Raw genomic sequence first — 18354 nt, 5'->3', positions numbered from 1 at the left:
ACCCGGAATTGCCGACAAATTCCAGTTGAAAACATAAAATTCCCTGAGCCACTTTCATAAAGTGCTCTTTAAACAAAGGAAGAGGCAAACACTTTTAAACGACTTGCAGACAAGTTCCATTTAGCATTTGTTTACAAACTTGATCATTACAAGATCAGATAGTATGTGGCTATCATAATGTTTCATAACTGAGCAGTCAGTCCTGAAACAAACATTATGTGTCCAACTGGCATCAGGCAGAAAATTCATTTGATTATTGTTGTCAATCTATTATTTACTCATTGACCAAACGAAATGTTGACAATTTCCTGCTTTTTTTGACGATTTCTTTTTTTTTTTTTTGGTGAGAATTTTGTAGGCAATATGCAGTTTACTTATTGGAGCTTGTATGTAATAATGCAAGGGCATTTTAGCCTATTTTTGCCAGTGCTTAAGCAGCACTGAATTGAATACTTGCTCACCTAAAATGTCATGATTTTTTTATGTACAGTATATCCAAACAACAAGACACAACCGGTCTTAAACCAGGAAATGTGCAAAAATGGTTGGACGTCCATGAACAAAAACGGTTCATTTCTTTTGCATATACAGTGTGCCCGGAAAGGATTCACAGCGCTTTACTTTTTCCTTTACTCAAAATTCTAAACACAAATCACCATAATGACAATGTGAAAGAAGAAAAAAGTATTAACAATAGAAAACTAAGAAATCACATTTACATAAGTATCTACAGCCTTTGCCATGAAGCTCAAAATTGAACTTTGATGCATAATTCTTCCTCCTTGAGATGTTCCCAGTTTATTTGGAATTCAATTGATTGGACAGGACGTGGAAAAGCACACACTTGTCTATATAAGATCCCACAGTTGACTGTGCATGTCAAAGCACAAACACCAAGCATGCAATCAAAGTAATTGTCTGGAGACCTATGAGACAGGATTGTCTCAAAGCACAAATCTGATAGCATACAGATCGAAATCTACTGCTTTGAAGGTCCCAATGAGCACAGTGGCCTCCATTATTCATAAATAGAAGACATTTGGAACCACCAGGAGTCTTCTTAGTCCATAAGTGAGCGATCGGGGGAAGGGCCTTGGTCAGGAAGTTGACCGAGAACCCGATGGCCATTCTGTCAGAGCTTCAGTGTTCCTCTGGGAAGAGTGGAGAGCCTTCCAGGACAACCATCTCTGCAGCAATCCACCAATAAGGCCTATATGGTAGAGTGGCAAGACGAAAGCAACTCTTGAGTAAAAGGAACATGGCAGCCGTCTGGAATTTGCCAAAAGGCACCTGAATCACTCTCAGACCGTGAAAAACAAAATGATGTGGTCTGAAGCTGCAAAGATTGAACATATTCATGCGAATGCCAGGTGTCCCGTTAGGAAGAAAGCAGACGCCGCTCATCGCCAGGCGAATACCATTCCTACAGTAAAGCTTGGTGGTGGCAGCATCATGCTATGGGGATGTTTTTTTCTAGCAGCAGGAACTAGCACGCAGCAATATACAGCGATATGGTATCCTGGACAAAAACCTGCTCCAGAGCCTTCATCTTCAGCAGGACAATGGCTCAAAGCACACAATCTAACTCTCAAAGGATTGGCTTCAGAACCACTCTGTGACTGTCATGGAGTGGCACAGCCAGAGCCCAGACTCGAATCTAATTTTCTGGAAAGACCTGAAAACCCTAAAGGCTTGGACTTGGAAGGCTTGGATGCTCACTAGGGTCAGAGGCACACAAGACGAACAACCATTCACACAATTTAAATGGTTATAATGCGAAGGCCAAATTTGGGCATGGGCTCTGATTGATTGACGCCGGGTGACAGTGGAACAGATAGCGGAAGAGTGCAGTCCCAGGAGAAAAATGATACATTTCCTCAAGCGTGGAAAATACTTATTATAATACACACACATGCACAGGCAACATCCCATAATTAGCATGCTAACAGGCAGTTAAATGTCTGGCACAAAGACCCACTGTTGGGCCTCTGTTGTACAATCCATAGACAATGCACAATACGGAGCCCCTGGGAGCCCCCGACCCACCCTAATAGCCGTTGTGACCCAGCGTGGCTTCTCCTATTTAACCATTCCACCCATGACTCTCATTCACTCGCTGACCCGTTAATGAAAAGCTGATAGCCTCCAGGCCGGTTCCCGCACAACTCACCCTTTCCTCCCTTGTTCTCTCGCTTCCATGTTTGACACCGGCAGATATCAGCTTCCTTGCATGGGAACAGCGTTGCTTCCATGCACAACATGATGGAGACTTGTACAAGATCAAGATGTTTGAAAGGGGAATATGCTGGTTTCCCTGAGATCCTTATGCAAACCCCAAAACGAATGTTCTGGATTTAGCTTATGAAAATAAGACCAAAGACCAGATCTCGTTCCGAGTGAAACGGTCTCCATTAGACTTATGGACTGCGCATTAACATTTTTGAGAGACGGTGATTTCAAAACATTTACTTACGCCTGTTCATATACTCGGTTGTTGTGAAATAGCAGACATTTTCTTCTAACGGTCCCTCTTCCTTTGTGAACTGGAATATTCTTAAACTTTTCCACTGTTGCTACAGTTCTGGATTTTTGTTGTGCCCATATGAAGGACAAAAGACTGGAAATGTTGTCCGGGGACAGGGAGTGGTCATGTTTTTTTCCTACAAAATACAAAACACCAGCCAAAACACTAGACAGAAGTGAAAAGTAGGACGATACTGAGGTTGCAATCATACTGATGATGATCTGATATTACCAATGTTTGTAGTACAAAGCATCACCCGTGTTTCTTTTGATTGAAGCTGATCGATCATTCAGTAATAGGGATCTACAATGACTCAGATTGTTTGATGCTTATTTTTGTCATATTCATTAACAAAATAGGAGGACATCCACACACGTGTTTCCTTTGAATTTAGCAAAATCACATTAAACCAGCTGTACATTCTGCCACAAAATTGTCATTTTGCGTATCGCCAAGGAAACACCTTCAATATGTCCAGCAGCGGTACGGACAGGACACAGCAGCATTTCGGCGAGTGCCGTCTTTAGAAACTGAGTCCTTAATATTTAAACTAAAATTCACAGTGACTATATACATTCTTTTTGATACCACTATCCAATTTTAACTGGATTAGTATTCAAAACTGCAGTGAGTGTTGAGTGTTTGGGCCAGGATACATGTTGAGCCTGAAGCCTTTGAGTTTTTGTGTGGGTCACAAGACAGAATCAAGCTGCACCCATCCGCACCCCCTGGCGAAAATGAGTTGTTGTGGTCCTCTTTTTTTTTTGCTGTGTTACATCTGAACAACGCACTGTTTTGGGCTCTGCTCTATTAATGTAAGTGTTACACCACAGTTCTCATTTCGAAGCGATCAATTTACTTGTACGTGTCACAATTCACCTCAACAGTCATTCTGATACAGGTTGGCAACATCTCATTTGGCACTACATGAAATATACAAACCTCTGTCATGAGAGTGTCTCCTAATTGTAGATTGCGACCCTGATAATGCCATTTTCCGTTAGGTCTTGGAATCACCCAAGATTCTGTGATCGTCCACTTCAACAGTTCATGTATTCCAATTCCCAAAATACCATCAAGCACCTAAAATGTAGGTACCTTTCACTACAATAAAAAAGTTAGCCTTTTTAAACGTCCGATGCCATATTTTGTCAAATCAGTTAAATGATAACAAAACACACGTTAATATATACTGATTGTTTGATTTCAAGCCACATATAAATAATACCGGCCCTGTTTAAATCCTCCGAGAGCAAATAGTTTTGTGTTGGCTTTTGGGTCTCTGTACCGTAAGTAGCTGCACTGACATCTAGTGGACATAAAATGCAAAAGCAAAGAATTCATTGACTTATTACTTACCTGATACATTTTTCTATTCTTCCCAATGCAGTTTAGAAAGACAATCGTGTAATTATAGCGCATGAAAAGATTTTAATTGGTTTTCAATGAGTTCCTTGATAAAAAATGAACCACAGATCATTTTTATTTTTCGACCTTTGGCGAAACTATACAATGTACACTAGTCTTTAGAACGTGTCATCATGATTGCCAGTGTGCGCTTAAATCTTAAAATTAGTGGGAATACAATCATAAACAACATCTTATACAATAATTTAACTCTAAGTTCATCCCATCTGTTATGGTTTGCTACGCATGATTTTACATCACGGCGGACCCATTTTGTTCCAAGGCATACTTAAGAGCTTGTTTTGATGTGTGGAAAAATGTGTTTTCAGAAAAAACTCCCGAAACCAAAATTTAAAACGTATTGGTAAAGATTTTATTTAAGATAAGAAATCTCATCACGTGTTATGAAGATCCATCCACCCATCCTAAACCTTTCCCCAGCCACTTCATCCAGCTTCTCCAGGGGATCGTGTTTCCAGGCCAGCCAATAGGTTCTCCAGCATGTCCAAGGTTTCCTTGTAGGGCCTCCTCCTAGTGGGAAAGGACTGGAAGATCTCCCTATGGATGCATCCTGGAGGCATCCCAGTGAGATTCCAGAGGAGAAGCGATGAGCTGTGAGTCTTTCCCGGATGATTGGGCTTCTCACCCTATCTCTAAAAGTGCGAAAACTCGTTTTGAGCGCTCGTATCTGGAATACCGTTCTTTTGTTCCCGACCCACAGCTTGTGAGCATAGGTGAGGGCGGGAACGTAGATCAACCGGTTTTACCTTTTACCTTTCAGAGCAGTTCTGAACATGAGGCTTTCACTGGGAATTTAAAACTGAAACATCTCCTCTTTACAACTGGCAGTTGTTTTTATCGTAAACGAACACAACGTGAAATGTACAGATTGTTGATGACAGATGACTAAAGAAAAAACGTAAATGAGGAATTAACGAACACAAAATCAATACATAATATAAAGAACCAAACATCTTTCTTTTCGATACTATTCTGTACGATTTGGCGACATCTAGTGGTGAACAAAAATTCTTAAAAACGCACTCTGAATTTCAGTAGCATGCAAAAACATACCTTATGTTTCACAGCGTATTAGTCACCTAGAGAAAAAAAGGAGATGAGATTTAAAGTCATCGTGCCGAGATTGTCACGTCAGATTTTAGGGTAACAACAAAACTTTTTTTTCAAATTTAATCATATAGGTCTAGTTATCAGTAATATTATAACATATGTGCTTTCATATTTCTGATACGAACACCCGGAGAACTACGCAAACGTAATGTAGGGGAAGTAGGCTTATGAAGTGTGCTTTTGATGAGACACCGTAGTGCGTTCCTCAAAATCATTCCATGCTCTTAGATAGTCACTAGATGTTGCTAAATCTTACACAGTGTGCCTTAAAAGATTGACCTTTTATTCCAAGTTGAAATGAGGTTTAAAGTTGAACAGAGGTCATACAATACATACACTCCTATGACAGTTATGAATGTTTCAGTTTTATTAAGAAAAAAAAAATCATGTACAGCCTAGAATTGATTATTTAAATTTTCATTATTTCAAGTGGGAGAATTTGGAACCGAACGTGTTCCACCACAAAGCCCAAAAACCTATTGGAGGAAACTCAACGAGCTCTTCAAATCTCTGGCTCATTCTTATAGGTCACTGGATCAAGCGGAATGGCTGTCTGTAGGATGTCAAACTCCATCTGGTTATTGTCCATGTCCAGAACGCACATGACATTGTGACTCCCAGATGTCATGGTTGCAGTATCTTGAAACATATTTTGGAAGTCCACAGAAGTCCTTCTCTCCTCTGCCCTTTCCTTCCCTATAATCTGAGAGTCGAAGATATCTTCTTCTTCTTCCCCGCAACTCAGCGCGACCTCGTTCTCATAGCAGAAGGTACTGACCGAACAAGGGATCAAGCTTTTTGAAGACATGCACGCAGAGATGGGAGAAACCGCAGACGAAGTCCGACCGGCGGTCTGGTCCAACTCTTTGGCGCTTAAATTGGGCGTTGAGGGCACTTCGTAAGTCTTGTCGAAGCGTGCGTAATCCACCTTGTAGCAGTTGCGATCCTCGTAGATGACGGGCTCGAACCTGTGGCCCCAGAAAATCTCCCTGGAGAGGTAAGAGCTACGGAATTGCGTGGTCATGGCGGTGGCCTCCACCATTCCCTCCAGGATCACAACGATCTCAAATTCATCCGTCTCCAGATCTACTCGACTTACAGTATACAAGGGGCTGTCCTTGTCTATCTCGTGGACTATAACCAGCGGCGATACGAGAAACAACCTGTCCGTGCCCTCATCGTAGCCCACGTTGAGGTCCATCTGCTCCAACGGGATAAATTCTCCTTCTGCCGTGACGTAGGAACGTATGAGCTGCGCCCGGACGTGAGCCTCCACGATGTGGCTCTTTCGCAGGTTCCCCACTCTCCACATGAGGCACAGCTTGCCGTCGCGCAAGGCGACGACAGCGTGTTTGGAGAACACCAGCGTCTGGTTTCTTTTCTTCGGGCGCGCCATCTTGGCCATGATGGTGCCGATCATGAAAGAGTCAATGATGCAGCCCACGATGGACTGAACAACCACGGTTAGGACAGCCATGGGACACTCTTCAGTGACGCAGCGCCAGCCATAGCCAATGGTGGTTTGTGTCTCCATGGAAAACAAGAGAGCACCAACAAATCCTTGCACGTGGAGAATGCAAGGCATTCTTTTTGTCTGGCCAGCCGTCGCGTGTCCGGAGTTGGGTGAATAAAGCCCACTGGTTGCAGACCCCTCACCGCTCACCGTGAAAAACTCCCGGAAATCCCCGTGGGAGAGGGAGATGCTGTAAAAGATCAGGCCGAAGAAAAGCCAGGAGACGATGAAGCTGGTGCAGAAGATAAACAGCAGGTATCTCCAGCGGATGTCCACACAGGTGGTGAAGATGTCTGCTAGGTACCGCTGCCGCTTTTCCTCCATGTTAGTGAAGACGACATTACATTGTCCGTTCTTTTTTACAAAGCGGCTCCGTACCTGGTTGGAACCCCTTGTCAAAACCCTCCCGTTGTAGTTGTTCATCCCTCCTCGTCCCCGAGCGCCGGGGACAGCGGCGGAGGCTCCCAGCCTCCTCCTCCTTCTGCCGTCTGGTCTGGTGTCACGGGCGGATTGAGCGCGGACCTCGGAAGAAGTTTGACCGTTCTTGAGATCCAAACTGCAGATCTTTAGACGCTCGGCCTCTGGTAAGCTGTTTGACACAATGCTGTACCTGGCAGGCAAACAAGAAGGTCAAAGTCAAAGTATTTTTTTTTTTGCATACTCTTTGTTAGTCATGTGCTAACATGAAGGAGAATCCCAAAGATGTCAAAAGGTGACAAATGCTTTAGTACTGAAGCATAAGAATACTTCTTGAAGATATAGCGGGTTAAGAATGGTGCTGTCCAGAGATGGAAAAAAATGGAAAGATTAATTAAGATATGTCATTAATTGATCTCATTTTAATCTCAACAAGAGATTTTTCCATCCATCCATTATTTTTTAGCAGGAGCTTGCAAGAGCCAGCAAACAAGAAGGCTGGATCTGAAACCGAACCCGCGACTGTGAAACAGATGTGCTAACCTGTTTTTCACCGTTGTGTTTTTCCCAAATAGTTTTGTTTATTTTTTTTTTTTTAATTCCTTCTAATATTTTCATTCCTAAAAAGATGTGCCTCCTTCAAGTGGATTATCAATCGGGAAGGTGAATTCAGTTTAGTTTGATGGAGGGATTAGTGTCATGTCAGATTATGAGATTATATACCGCATGTGTACATGTCAGTCACTTAGTTCATTTGGAGTTTAATCACCATAAATAACAGTAAATACTCACAAAAGGAATGTTTACAAATATTTGGGAGCAGTTTGGAGGAAAAACGAGATGTACAAAGGTATGATTTGAAGTTGCTGGTGTTAAGAATGTGAGAGCCTTGACTGTGAACCGATCAAACACCTTTTGGTGTCAAATACAACAGATCTTGAGGCGGCACTCACTTTTGACCTCACAAAAGTTATTTTGCATAAATAGACAATAGATACTTTATAGATAGATTTGTTGATATACAGTACAGTCAAGTTACCAATAGAGATCCACCTTGTCATTTCTTCAACATTATGTCCGTGTGTTTATAACACGTTTATACATGTATCTGGATTTGTTTGTTTTGCTAAATCAAAAGTTCCATACCCATCCGGGTTTGTTTGTCCAGAAGAAAAATATCTACCGATGCGAATAATCAATTCCCTTGCGAGGAATTCAATAAGGAACCAAGTGGGGAAAAATGAGATACAGTCCACTGATATCGAGACAGGAATACATAAAACAATTTCTCATGATCAACGAATCAGGACATGACATGACGTTGTTCTCGCAAGGCGTGCTGTGCGGCTGCAGGATGTGGAGGAGAACTCTGTGTAGGACAGTACAGGGTGGCCTCAGCCTTTGTGAGGATCTGCTCGCTGTAAATATCCCTGAGCTGGTCCTGACTCATACTTTATATGTCCATTTAACGATCCTAGTCCTACTATGCTGATTACGGGATCGACGAATACATCGCGTGACGTGTTTGTTGAATGTTAGGTACTGGCAAATGTCTCGGTGCGTCTCCCTCCAATCGAACTAATACGCGATACCCTTTAAACAGTCCCACACAGAAGACTGCCTCCATCACCTGTGGGACCTACTTGTTCCCATGGCAACAATAATCCCTCATTTGAGGTTTGGGTGGGAGGCCAGAGCCTGATCACTCCCACAGATCAGGCGTCCAATATGAAAGCAGTGCTTGGGCCTCTGAAAAGACCACTGCAGGAGAACAGAAGCAAATGAGCACACGCGGATGGTGTGAAATGGTCACGTAGTCCATTTGTGAGGGAAATTCATCGCCGGGAAGAATGACATCAATCGGGCCGGATTTCTTACTTCCGGGATGATCCTTAAACCTAATCTGATTTTGTCCTCACTATTCACAGGGCAGTCTTATATCATCTGTGTTGCAGAGTTAATAAAAAAAGGTGGATTTAGACCTAATCCTTGTTGGACTCTGCGATGCTTTCCGGAGTTCTGAGATGGGATTATCTTGTCACAAGTAGCATTGTCGCCCTAATATATCAGATTGGGAGGAAATCGACGCAATAAGAAGGGACAAATTTGAACATTTTAACCCTTTGAAAATGCTCCATTACAATCATGTAATAGTCTATATTTTATTCGTTTTTTATTTACACTTTTACTTTTTTATTTACACTTTTACACATTTATTTACAGATAGATAGATAGATAGATAGATAGATAGATAGATAGATAGATAGATAGATAGATAGATAGATAGATAGATAGATAGATAGATAGATAGATAGATAGATAGATAGATAGATAGATAGATAGATAGATAGATAGATAGATAGATAGATAGATAGATAGATAGATAGATAGATAGATAGAAAAGACTGGAAAAAAGAAGTGATTCTCTATTGAAGAGCCAATTCAGGAAGAGAGACGTTTTTATCTTTCAAGAAAAGAAAGGAAAATCCAGTGTGTACACCACAGCCCTCTTGCTTGACGCGATATCACTTCATCCTCCATCATATCCAGTCATAAGTAATAATCTGAGATGCATTTGATTCAATTGCCAGAGTCATCTATTAGGATGACTGCTCATGCAGCGATAATGAAATGATAAATGATCGATTAAAAGAAAAATATTACAAACTGATGGATATGTACTCTTGCATTCCCCACGTTCTCTTTTCATTAAAAAAACAATATTACAAAATATTTGTTTTGACACATTTATGTAGATATATAACTTGAATTGAATCTATATTAACAACCATTTTGGTTGTTTTCCTACATTTAAGTGTGATGTTGATGTTCAAAGGGCACATAAAGTGGCTTTTAATATAACAATATGAAATTGTAGAATGGATACCTTTGTCTTGTTTTTGATGAACACGAAAACTTTCTTGCACTTTGTGTGTGTGTAAATTTGTAATGCTGAGAAATATTTTTGGTCATTCTGGGTAGAGTGGATCACTGAGGACTCCACTGAAGGCCCAGGTCATGACACTAAATCACAACCGCTGACCCTCAAGTTTAAGTGGACACATTTATTCATGAAATCAGATCACAAAGCAAGTTATCTATGAGCAATTTCAGTCCTGACATCAGAAATTGTGACAGATTAAAACGGCACTCACCCAAATAGTTGATTTCTGTTTTTCCTGTTTTATTTCAATTTCCCCGTGAGCTGGAACTTCACTTTTCAAAGTCCCACTAGCACTTGTCCACAGGAAATATCCGACGTATTTCTGTGGGGCATGAATGATTCTTTTGCTTCTTCCTGCCTTTTAAGTTTCATTAAGAGATTTCTTCTTGACTAGTTCTTCATCATTCCTTCCTTTTAATCCGTTATTGTCCTCCTTTGCGGGATTGTGTAACCCTGCTTGAGCACTCCTGTGTGTAGCCTGGGCTGAAACTGCTGTGTCAATCTGCCCTATGCACAACATGGAAGATATGTAATGGGAGGGGGAGGAAAAGAATTGATGTGAACAAAAGATGGTTGGCTCTGGACAAATATGTACTAAATTCATTTGCATCATGTTTTCTGCGCTAGCATCAGGGAAAAAAGGTCACGAAAATGTGTTTTATGAAATCATTGTCATAGATACACAGATAAAACACTAATCCCCAAATAATGCAAGATGCCTGCACGTGTTCACGGTTTGCGGTTTGAGGCTTTCAAATTGCCCGAGTTCACTCCAAATCTCCCTTCAAGCATTGATCAGAATTCATTTTCAACATCACCTCCTCTGAGTGGGGATATGGAAGTAACTCTGCCAATATGCCAAATTTAAACAGGAGAACCAAGGGGGTGGCAGCATTGTGAACTGTAAATAGCATCAAATTGTGGTGAACACAAAACATAAACACGGAGATCCAGTACAAGTTGAAAACAATTCCTAGGAATTTGAAAGGAGAGGTCAAAGAAAAAGTGGATGTCAAAGAATGGCGACGGAGCTGTGTAAAATGGATGAATAGATGTAAAGTGTCAGCGGAACAAAAGCCGGATTCACAATTTTAATCAGACAGGACTAATCATTGAAGAAAATGAGTGATGAGTACATTTGACTTCTGCTGTTGATGATGGGGAGACCTGATCCTCTAAACACTCCAAAAAACAAAATAGGAGAGAACAGCCTGTATAAACTGACTGCCACCTTCAATTGGCAACAAGTGATTATAGCCATCGTATTACACAAGTTTTTTTCTTTTTTTGCCCTGTCAGGATTGTGGGATTATTGAACATTTATTTCAAGGTCAATTAACGGAGTTGAACATTTGGAATTTCGATTGGGAACACATTTTTTAATTCCCCTATTGAGAATGAATGGATATTTTCGGGATGAAAATTATTGAATCGTGGGAAAACTGAAATCAGAAAAAAAAATGGAACGTGTTTGAAGTTGGAAAAGTTTGGATTGGTCAAGAAATGTACCAAGTTGATGATGTTATTCTACCGTTATTTTTATTATATGTGTCAACGCAACAAAGTGCACATTGTTTTTCTTGAGTCGTCTTTACTGTAATGTGTTTTGCTTTGTACAATATGCGTCATAGACATCAGGAAACAAATTGTGCTCTTCAAATTAAATCATTTAAATGAAGAATAAACTATTTTATATTTTGGATCAAAATACATTTTTAATGTTTTAATTAGTTCAAAACAAAAAATATTTCATTACAATATACGTATACCTGTTACTGTACACAGGGTGCGTAAACTATCTACTTTTATTTTGAAAATCAAAACCAGAAACGCTTGAGTTCACTTAATGCAACTGAACGTGAATGTCGCCTCTGAGCTGTCAGCCACGTCACCTCCTCTCGCAACAACTTTCATTCTAGATAACCGTAGCAGACTTGTTACCAAGAGATAATCGGGGTGTGATTTGTTTTTGTTTACGAATTTTCAAAGGTCGGCGGATTGGGTTAACAACGATCCGCGTATGATTTATTTATTTTTTATTTTTTGTAGACTTTTTTATCAAGATCACACTTGAATCGCATTTGCTGGTCGGTCCAGTCGTCTAAAATTATTTAACGACCGTGGAACAAAATGAACGTATTTCGTCTGGCTGGTGATTTGTCGCATCTGTTGGCTATCATCATTCTCCTATTAAAGATATACAAATCCAGATCATGTGCAGGTAGGTGGCGTTTTTCTGCATGTTTGCATTTTAGCATATAATGCCGTCTTGCAAGGTGGCGTGTTGACTTGAATTGGGGTAGTGTGTTTATTTCCACTAGATTTAGAAACATCGTGTAATGTTGCAAATATTATTAATGAGTTTTAATGTCGGAATTGGAATAATGTGGCTGAAGGAGAGCTACGTGGCAGTTAGCATATTGATCTGCTTCCTCTTCCACTTAATAAGAACTCGCAACAAGTTTTCGAGTGACCGTTCTCGATGAACATGTAATACAAATCAACTTCGTTTGTCCTCTATTTTTAATGTATGTCTAACTGTTTAGAGTCCCAGTAGATGTTGCAAAATTTTATGTAGTGCAACAAGAAGCTCAACAGCAACTTTTTCATCGGGGATTTATTCCGTGAATTATTTGTCACGAATGAAAAAACGTCCCTTTTCAGTATTTAAATCACAATGTTGGTCATATTTTGTCAATATGGGACCTTTTGACATGATTACAACAATACGGTGCATTTGAAAGATTTCAAACAGGATGTTCACAGTGAGCGTCAGTACTATGATGCCATCAGTAGGGGGCAGCAGAGATGGACTGGATGAGCTACAAGAGGCAAAGAAGTTCATCCGTTAACAGAAAGTTACAAAAAGAATTGAACGGTTGAACAAGATGGACACGGACATTCATCGTGAAATATAATTCCATTGTTATTGTTAATCTACAGCTCAAGATTTTTTTTATCATGTAAAATTCACGGATTCAAGGTGTGTCTCCAAACCTTTTACCGGTTGTGCAAATTTTTAACCTCTCGTTTTTTATTTGTAGGCATCTCTGGGAAATCTCAGGTGCTGTTTGCGCTTGTCTTCACCACCAGATATCTCGACTTATTCACTGTATTCATTTCTCCTTATAACACCATCATGAAGGTAAGCAAGCTAAGCTTAACCGACTTTACCACTGGCTTATAAAGTTACAAAATGAAGTGTCGAACTGCAAACCAGCAGTAAGCCTGATGTTCATAAAACAGCATAGTGGAGATATCGAAGACATGAAGAAAAAGAGCTATGGATGAAGGCTCGGAAAACATTAATTTTATTGTTATTTTCTAGCCTCAGTAAGTAGTAGGGAGTGTCTCGATTTTGTCTCGTCTAATCCTATACTCCACAGGATACTATGTTTTTAGTTTTGTTTTCTTGGTGTGCAAGTTTTTTTTGTCCTCCTAGTTGATCTGACGAAGTTTTACTCTGCTGTCAGGTGGTGTTTTTGGCGCTGTCCTACGCTACCCTGTACCTGATCTACATGCGCTTTAGGAACAGTTACGACTCTGAGAACGACTCGTTTCGTGTGGAGTTCCTGTTGGTGCCAGTTATTGGTCTTTCCTTACTGGAGAACTATGCATTCACACCATTAGAGGTAAACAAGCTTTTATGACGTACTTCAAGATTCCTTTCAATTCAGAGTCAAACTTGTTTCTTTCTTTTACCCAGGTCCTTTGGACCTTCTCCATCTTCTTGGAGTCTGTGGCCATAATGCCGCAGCTCTTCATGATCTCCAAGACGGGCGAGGCCGAGTCCATCACCACCCACTACTTGTTCTTCCTTGGCCTGTACAGAGCCCTTTACATCGGCAATTGGGTGTGGCGCTACCACACGGAGGGATTCTTTGATCATATCGCCGTGGTGGCCGGAGTCGTGCAGACCATTTTCTACTGCGACTTCTTCTATCTTTATGTCACAAAAGGTGAGCTGCAGACCACAGAATAGTGACATTACATTGTAAAATTGGGCGGCTCGGCGGAAAGTGGTCGGCCGCCTCGCATTTAAGGGACCCCACTTCGATTCCAGCTGGCTTCCTGTGTGGAGTTTGCGTGTTCCCCCCTAGCCGGTGTGGGTTTGTCCGGACGCTCCAGGATCCTCCCATTCTCCATAAACATGCATGGCAAGTGAATTGGACACACTAAATTGTCCTCGGGTGGGATTGGGTGCGTGAATGGTTGTTTGTCTCTGTGTGCCCTGCCATTGGCTGGGAACCAGTTCAGGGTGTCCCCCGCCAGCTGGGACATCGGCGCGCAGGCTTGCTGGTGCCTATCTCTGTGCAGCAGGCAGGGCACAGCCAGAACTCCTAGCCATCATGCATGTTTTTGCAATGTGGGAGGAAACTGAAGTACCTGGAGAAAACCCATGCGGGCACTGGGACAACATGCAAACCCCACAGGAGTTGAAATTGAGACCATGACTTCCGCATTGTAAGGTGGACGTGCTAACCAGTCTGACACTTATATTTCAGTATTTTTTTCAATTCATATTTAATATGTAATGCCAGTCAAAGGTTTGTTAATATATATATATATATATATATATATATATATATATATATATATATATATATATATATATATATATATATATATATATATATATATATATATGTGTGTATACTTTTATTCCAGTGCTTTTCCATTCTTTCAGCTTCTGCATTATGCATCTAATACTTTAGTCATCAAAATGATGAAATCAAAACAGCATTTTGGTATTTTCTGTTTTTTAAATGAGGACAATAAAAAAGTTGTCCTAAAGTACATCAGTCAAAAATGCGTTATAAAATGTTGGGCAGTTGTTGCATTCAGTGTAGCGAGGAGTAAAATGTTGCTGTCATTGTGCATATGGCATTACTGGATGTAGCAAGCAGTAATTAGTTCAGGCTCAACTAGTTTGCTGTCACAAGAGTTCAAAACAATAACGCACTGAGAAAAGGCGTGCGGTGCAGCACCGTAATTTTTTTGTTTGTACACTTTGGAATTTGAGAAAGGTTGATCTTTTAAGTCAAGACTGTTTTTCATTGATTTGATATTTATTTGTTTCCATTTGAATCCGTGTTTTGCATTTTCTCTGCAGTGCTACGAGAGAGGGGAAAAATGACACTGCCAATGCCTGTCTAGGCACAAGTTAGAACACGGAGACCAACCCTCTCAACTGTACGTCTTTATGGGACAGATGAGGCGACGTTTACGTCGACCAAAACAAGTGCTTTACTTCAAATTTAATTCCTGTCCAGCTGGTACTATCCAGAGCCTTCTACGTATGTATGCATATATTATTTGGTGTGGTATGTTTCCCTGTTTTTCACTTTTCACAGTAAGATGAAAACATGACACCCACTACATGAGCAATTATTCTTTAGTAATTTATGCTAAGAGCCCGGAGACGGATGAATGCAGTTTCTTACATTTTAAAATATGAACCGATGGATTGTAGACTCAAAAAAACAACCAAAAAAATGTTTGTCAGATCTTTTGTCTATTTAATATCTGCATGGATGCTCAAAGTTTATCATGCTTCATGTTTTAAAATGTTAACCATTAATTACAAACACTACGTTTTGTGTGAAAATGTACTCAGCGATATAGCACAAGGTGCCTTCTTGCTTTCGGGATCAGTAGACACTCCGTTTATCTTTTTAATACTGTACCTAACCCCATTACTGCCAAGGATCTAAGGACGTGACCTTTTTGTGTTTTTTATTATTTACTTTTTCTTTGGATCATGTATTTCTTAATGGGGGTAAAAGGGATAACAATTTATGCATATACATAAGCCAAAAATGAAACTTCGTAATATAAATTCAATTCAATGTAAGCTATCATTTTAGCTCTTATCATTGTTTTTGTTTTTTACTTTAAATGTTTTTCCTTCTTAAATTAAATTGCACATCTTTTATTAACATTGCCTTTATTGTGATTTGTGTTTCCAGAAAACACAAGATTAGATGTAAATTCCTGCGCGAGCACACGCAACTATTATTGATGAACGGTTGCGGGATTTGAAATTTACGGGACGCATCTTCAGCGGTGTTCCTCTGGCTCATAGTGTGGTTCGGCCTTTTGCACTATACTCTGTACCCTGAGGCGGCCAGCTCAGCTTGCCTCCCGGCCCGATTAGCCATGAGAGTCACCTTGTTGTCAAGAAGCTGACATGGGATTTTGCAAGGCAGCGGCATCCTATTGCCTGTCCTTTCAGTGTAGGAATGTTTTACGGTGCTTGTAGAGCACCTTACTTCCCTCTCGCACAGCCCCTCCCACCACTTTTGCAGCTGAGCTGATGGAGAACGGCGAGGTGACCAGAGCTGCCGCCTTCTCCACCACCTTGACTTTTTTCAAAGCTTTGCCTTTGTCCTTGTCTGTCCCAGTGATCCCCGCCCCTTCTGCTGCACCTGTCCCGATGGCAGTCAACAGCTCGCACCAGAAGAGCCTCTCTGCCCTCCGCCTGGCTTCCTCTTCGGCCTCCTTCTGCCTCTTTCGTAGCTCTGGTTCTTGCCCCTCCGTTTCGTCATCCTCAATATGAAGCCACCTCTGTCGTCTTTCTTTCAGAATCCTCTCCCGAGTGTCACGGATGGCTTTCTCGGCATCCCTGAACATGTCATTGCTATAGCAACCGCCTCCGTTGCCCGCCACCATTTTGTCGATCTTTCTGAGAAGTTGCGCCACTTGGGTCATATCCTCTTGCTTAGTGTTGTCAAAGACATGAAAGCCTCCACGGCAGCTGCTGACAAATGCAGAAAGCTCATCATTCTGCTCCAGGAAGTCTTCAACACGTTTACCTTGCAGCTGGTCTCCCCAAGTGAATAGCACCAATGTAAACCTTGTGGCTCCAGGTCCAAGTGTTGCTTTTATCCACTCCAGAACATCTCTCTCTTCTTGGGTGAACCTGCCAAGCTGCAAGGTCACCAAGAAGACATGTGGACCAAAAGACGACAGCATTACACACCGTCCTACTTCTTTTATGACCTCCTGAATGGACAGGTGTGTGTGGAAGAACCCCGGCGTGTCAATAATAGAGATGCACCTTCCGCCTGCTGTCCCAGTCTCTTCCGTGCATTGTGTGGTGACAGAACAGGGGGAAACGTCCACTCTAAAGGCCGGTTTGCCCAGGATGGTGTTGCCTGAGGAGCTCCTTCCTGATCCTGTCTTTCCTAGAAGAGCAATCCTCAACTCAGCTTCTGATGTAGACTGAGATGCATAACAGTCTGCAGCAAAACACGGTTAAAAAATATCAAAATATTATCACCTGTCACGCAGCACAGATAGACTTGCACTATCTAATTGGATCTAATAGAAGAGCTGTCGCAAAATTACGATTTTGTTTTGCCAACGAAAAACGTTCAAGTACACGTTGTGGTAAACACTTAAGTAAAGACGTTTAAATGCCCTAATTTCGATGCTTATTACATGTTAGTTACAGTACAATGGACGGAGGTGTTAATATATCGGTTCTTTTCTTTGACCGCATAAGAATGTCGACACAATAGAAGCCTCTTCAATATATTACAGTGTAGTTGCAACAGAAACCGAAATATTGTTATATCAGTAATACAGCATCATCTTTTTGCAGCATTTTGATACGGATGCGTTTCTCAAGTGCAAGCCTCTGTTGTGGCCGGAAGCAAAACCTACACAATTTTTATATTCATAAAATAACAAAACACTCAGCTCAGGGATTCTATTCTAACGTACAATGCTAATATTATCCTGCCACGACCTACCTTCGGCTCCAACTGGTGACGAAGCATTTTCAGATGTTGACATCGTGACAGCGATGCTCAGTCTTTTTATACTACCGAAAGACTAGATTACTTCGTTAGAATTGAACGATCCCCCCCCCAAAAAAAAAAAAAAATACAGTTCGTCATAACTGTTTTACATCACTAAACTGCATTGCATGCACCGCAGTCAAGTTTGAGTTCATGAGTGTAGTTACTCAGTAAGGCCACACGAGGGCAATCAAACACTAGCAGAGCATCTCATTTTTATTTATTTTTTTTATATAACGGCCCGTTGAGTAAAAAACCGTTGTCAACGGAGCTCCTCATGAAAACAAAAAAAACCCTTTGCCCTTTAAGTACAATAAAAAATGCCCATTCAAAATATAGAAACGTTTTCGGCGAGTGTTCACAAAAAAAAACAAAAAAGGCTTTCTTCCTAAAAGATATTTTTAATAGCTTGTTATTTTAAGCCAGTGAAACATGCATAACTTGGAACAGCTTTTCTTTTTTTAATCAGCTAAACTGTAAGAAACTTGAAGGTGGCTACCTAATTACTATGCTGTGCTTCCTACTATATACTCCCAAGTCTTGACTACTTTATATTTAACTCCATTATATTCCAGTTGCATAATATTGGATGCTGTTTATATCAAATTTTTAT

The 18354-nt window shown here is 40.9% G+C and overlaps 3 protein-coding genes across 6 annotated transcripts; 1 reads left to right on the top strand and 2 right to left on the bottom strand.

Moving 5' to 3' along the window:
* Nucleotides 1–4281: 4281 nt before the first annotated feature.
* On the bottom strand, nucleotides 4282–10433 carry kcnj4 (potassium inwardly rectifying channel subfamily J member 4). Of its 2 annotated transcripts, XM_088436837.1 has the most exons (3): nucleotides 10148–10433; nucleotides 8636–8753; nucleotides 4282–7185 (listed from the first exon to the last, which is right to left on the bottom strand). In XM_088436837.1, the coding sequence occupies exons 2-3, from the start codon at nucleotides 8662–8664 to the stop codon at nucleotides 5565–5567; spliced, it is 1650 nt and encodes a 549-aa protein (XP_088292963.1). In that variant the 5' UTR covers nucleotides 8665–8753; nucleotides 10148–10433; the 3' UTR covers nucleotides 4282–5564. The 2 variants fall into 2 exon arrangements, with proteins under 2 accessions (XP_088292963.1, XP_088292964.1); XM_088436838.1 differs by lacking the exon at nucleotides 8636–8753.
* Nucleotides 10434–11792: 1359 nt separating this feature from the next.
* kdelr3 (KDEL endoplasmic reticulum protein retention receptor 3) lies at nucleotides 11793–15875 on the top strand. The gene is made up of 5 exons (XM_088437798.1): nucleotides 11793–12157; nucleotides 12981–13081; nucleotides 13410–13568; nucleotides 13643–13895; nucleotides 15050–15875. Exons 1-5 carry the CDS (start codon nucleotides 12067–12069, stop codon nucleotides 15091–15093), a joined length of 648 nt encoding a protein of 215 aa, XP_088293924.1. The 5' UTR covers nucleotides 11793–12066; the 3' UTR covers nucleotides 15094–15875.
* LOC148410836 (GTPase IMAP family member 7-like) lies at nucleotides 15030–17883 on the bottom strand. Of its 3 annotated transcripts, XM_088437797.1 has the most exons (4): nucleotides 17694–17848; nucleotides 16997–17123; nucleotides 16752–16866; nucleotides 15030–16693 (listed from the first exon to the last, which is right to left on the bottom strand). In XM_088437797.1, the coding sequence occupies exons 1-4, from the start codon at nucleotides 17718–17720 to the stop codon at nucleotides 16168–16170; spliced, it is 795 nt and encodes a 264-aa protein (XP_088293923.1). In that variant the 5' UTR covers nucleotides 17721–17848; the 3' UTR covers nucleotides 15030–16167. The 3 variants fall into 3 exon arrangements, with proteins under 3 accessions (XP_088293923.1, XP_088293922.1, XP_088293921.1); XM_088437796.1 differs by having other exon boundaries at nucleotides 15030–17123; nucleotides 17694–17883; XM_088437795.1 differs by having other exon boundaries at nucleotides 15030–17177; nucleotides 17694–17882.
* Nucleotides 17884–18354: the final 471 nt, after the last annotated feature.

Source organism: Hippichthys cyanospilos, chromosome 16 (assembly GCF_059441005.1).
Source record: "Hippichthys cyanospilos isolate Australia breed blue-spotted pipefish chromosome 16, RoL_Hcya_1.0, whole genome shotgun sequence".
NCBI lineage: Eukaryota > Metazoa > Chordata > Actinopteri > Syngnathiformes > Syngnathidae > Hippichthys > Hippichthys cyanospilos.
This window is presented reverse-complemented; position numbering and strand designations above follow the sequence as displayed.

Coding starts and splice junctions, on each gene's coding strand:
- kcnj4 (XM_088436837.1), bottom strand. CDS start 8,664: ATGAGGGATTATTGTTGCCATGGGAACAA. Junction 7,186..8,635: donor TATTGTTGCCATGGGAACAA/GTAGGTCCCACA, acceptor TTTGCCTGCCAG/GTACAGCATTGTGTCAAACA.
- kdelr3 (XM_088437798.1), top strand. CDS start 12,067: ATGAACGTATTTCGTCTGGCTGGTGATTTGTCGCATCTGTTGGCTATC. Junction 13,082..13,409: donor CTTATAACACCATCATGAAG/GTAAGCAAGCTA, acceptor CTCTGCTGTCAG/GTGGTGTTTTTGGCGCTGTC. Junction 13,569..13,642: donor ATGCATTCACACCATTAGAG/GTAAACAAGCTT, acceptor TCTTTTACCCAG/GTCCTTTGGACCTTCTCCAT.
- LOC148410836 (XM_088437795.1), bottom strand. CDS start 17,736: ATGTCAACATCTGAAAATGCTTCGTCACCAGTTGGAGCCGAAG. Junction 17,178..17,693: donor GTCACCAGTTGGAGCCGAAG/GTAGGTCGTGGC, acceptor GTTTTGCTGCAG/ACTGTTATGCATCTCAGTCT.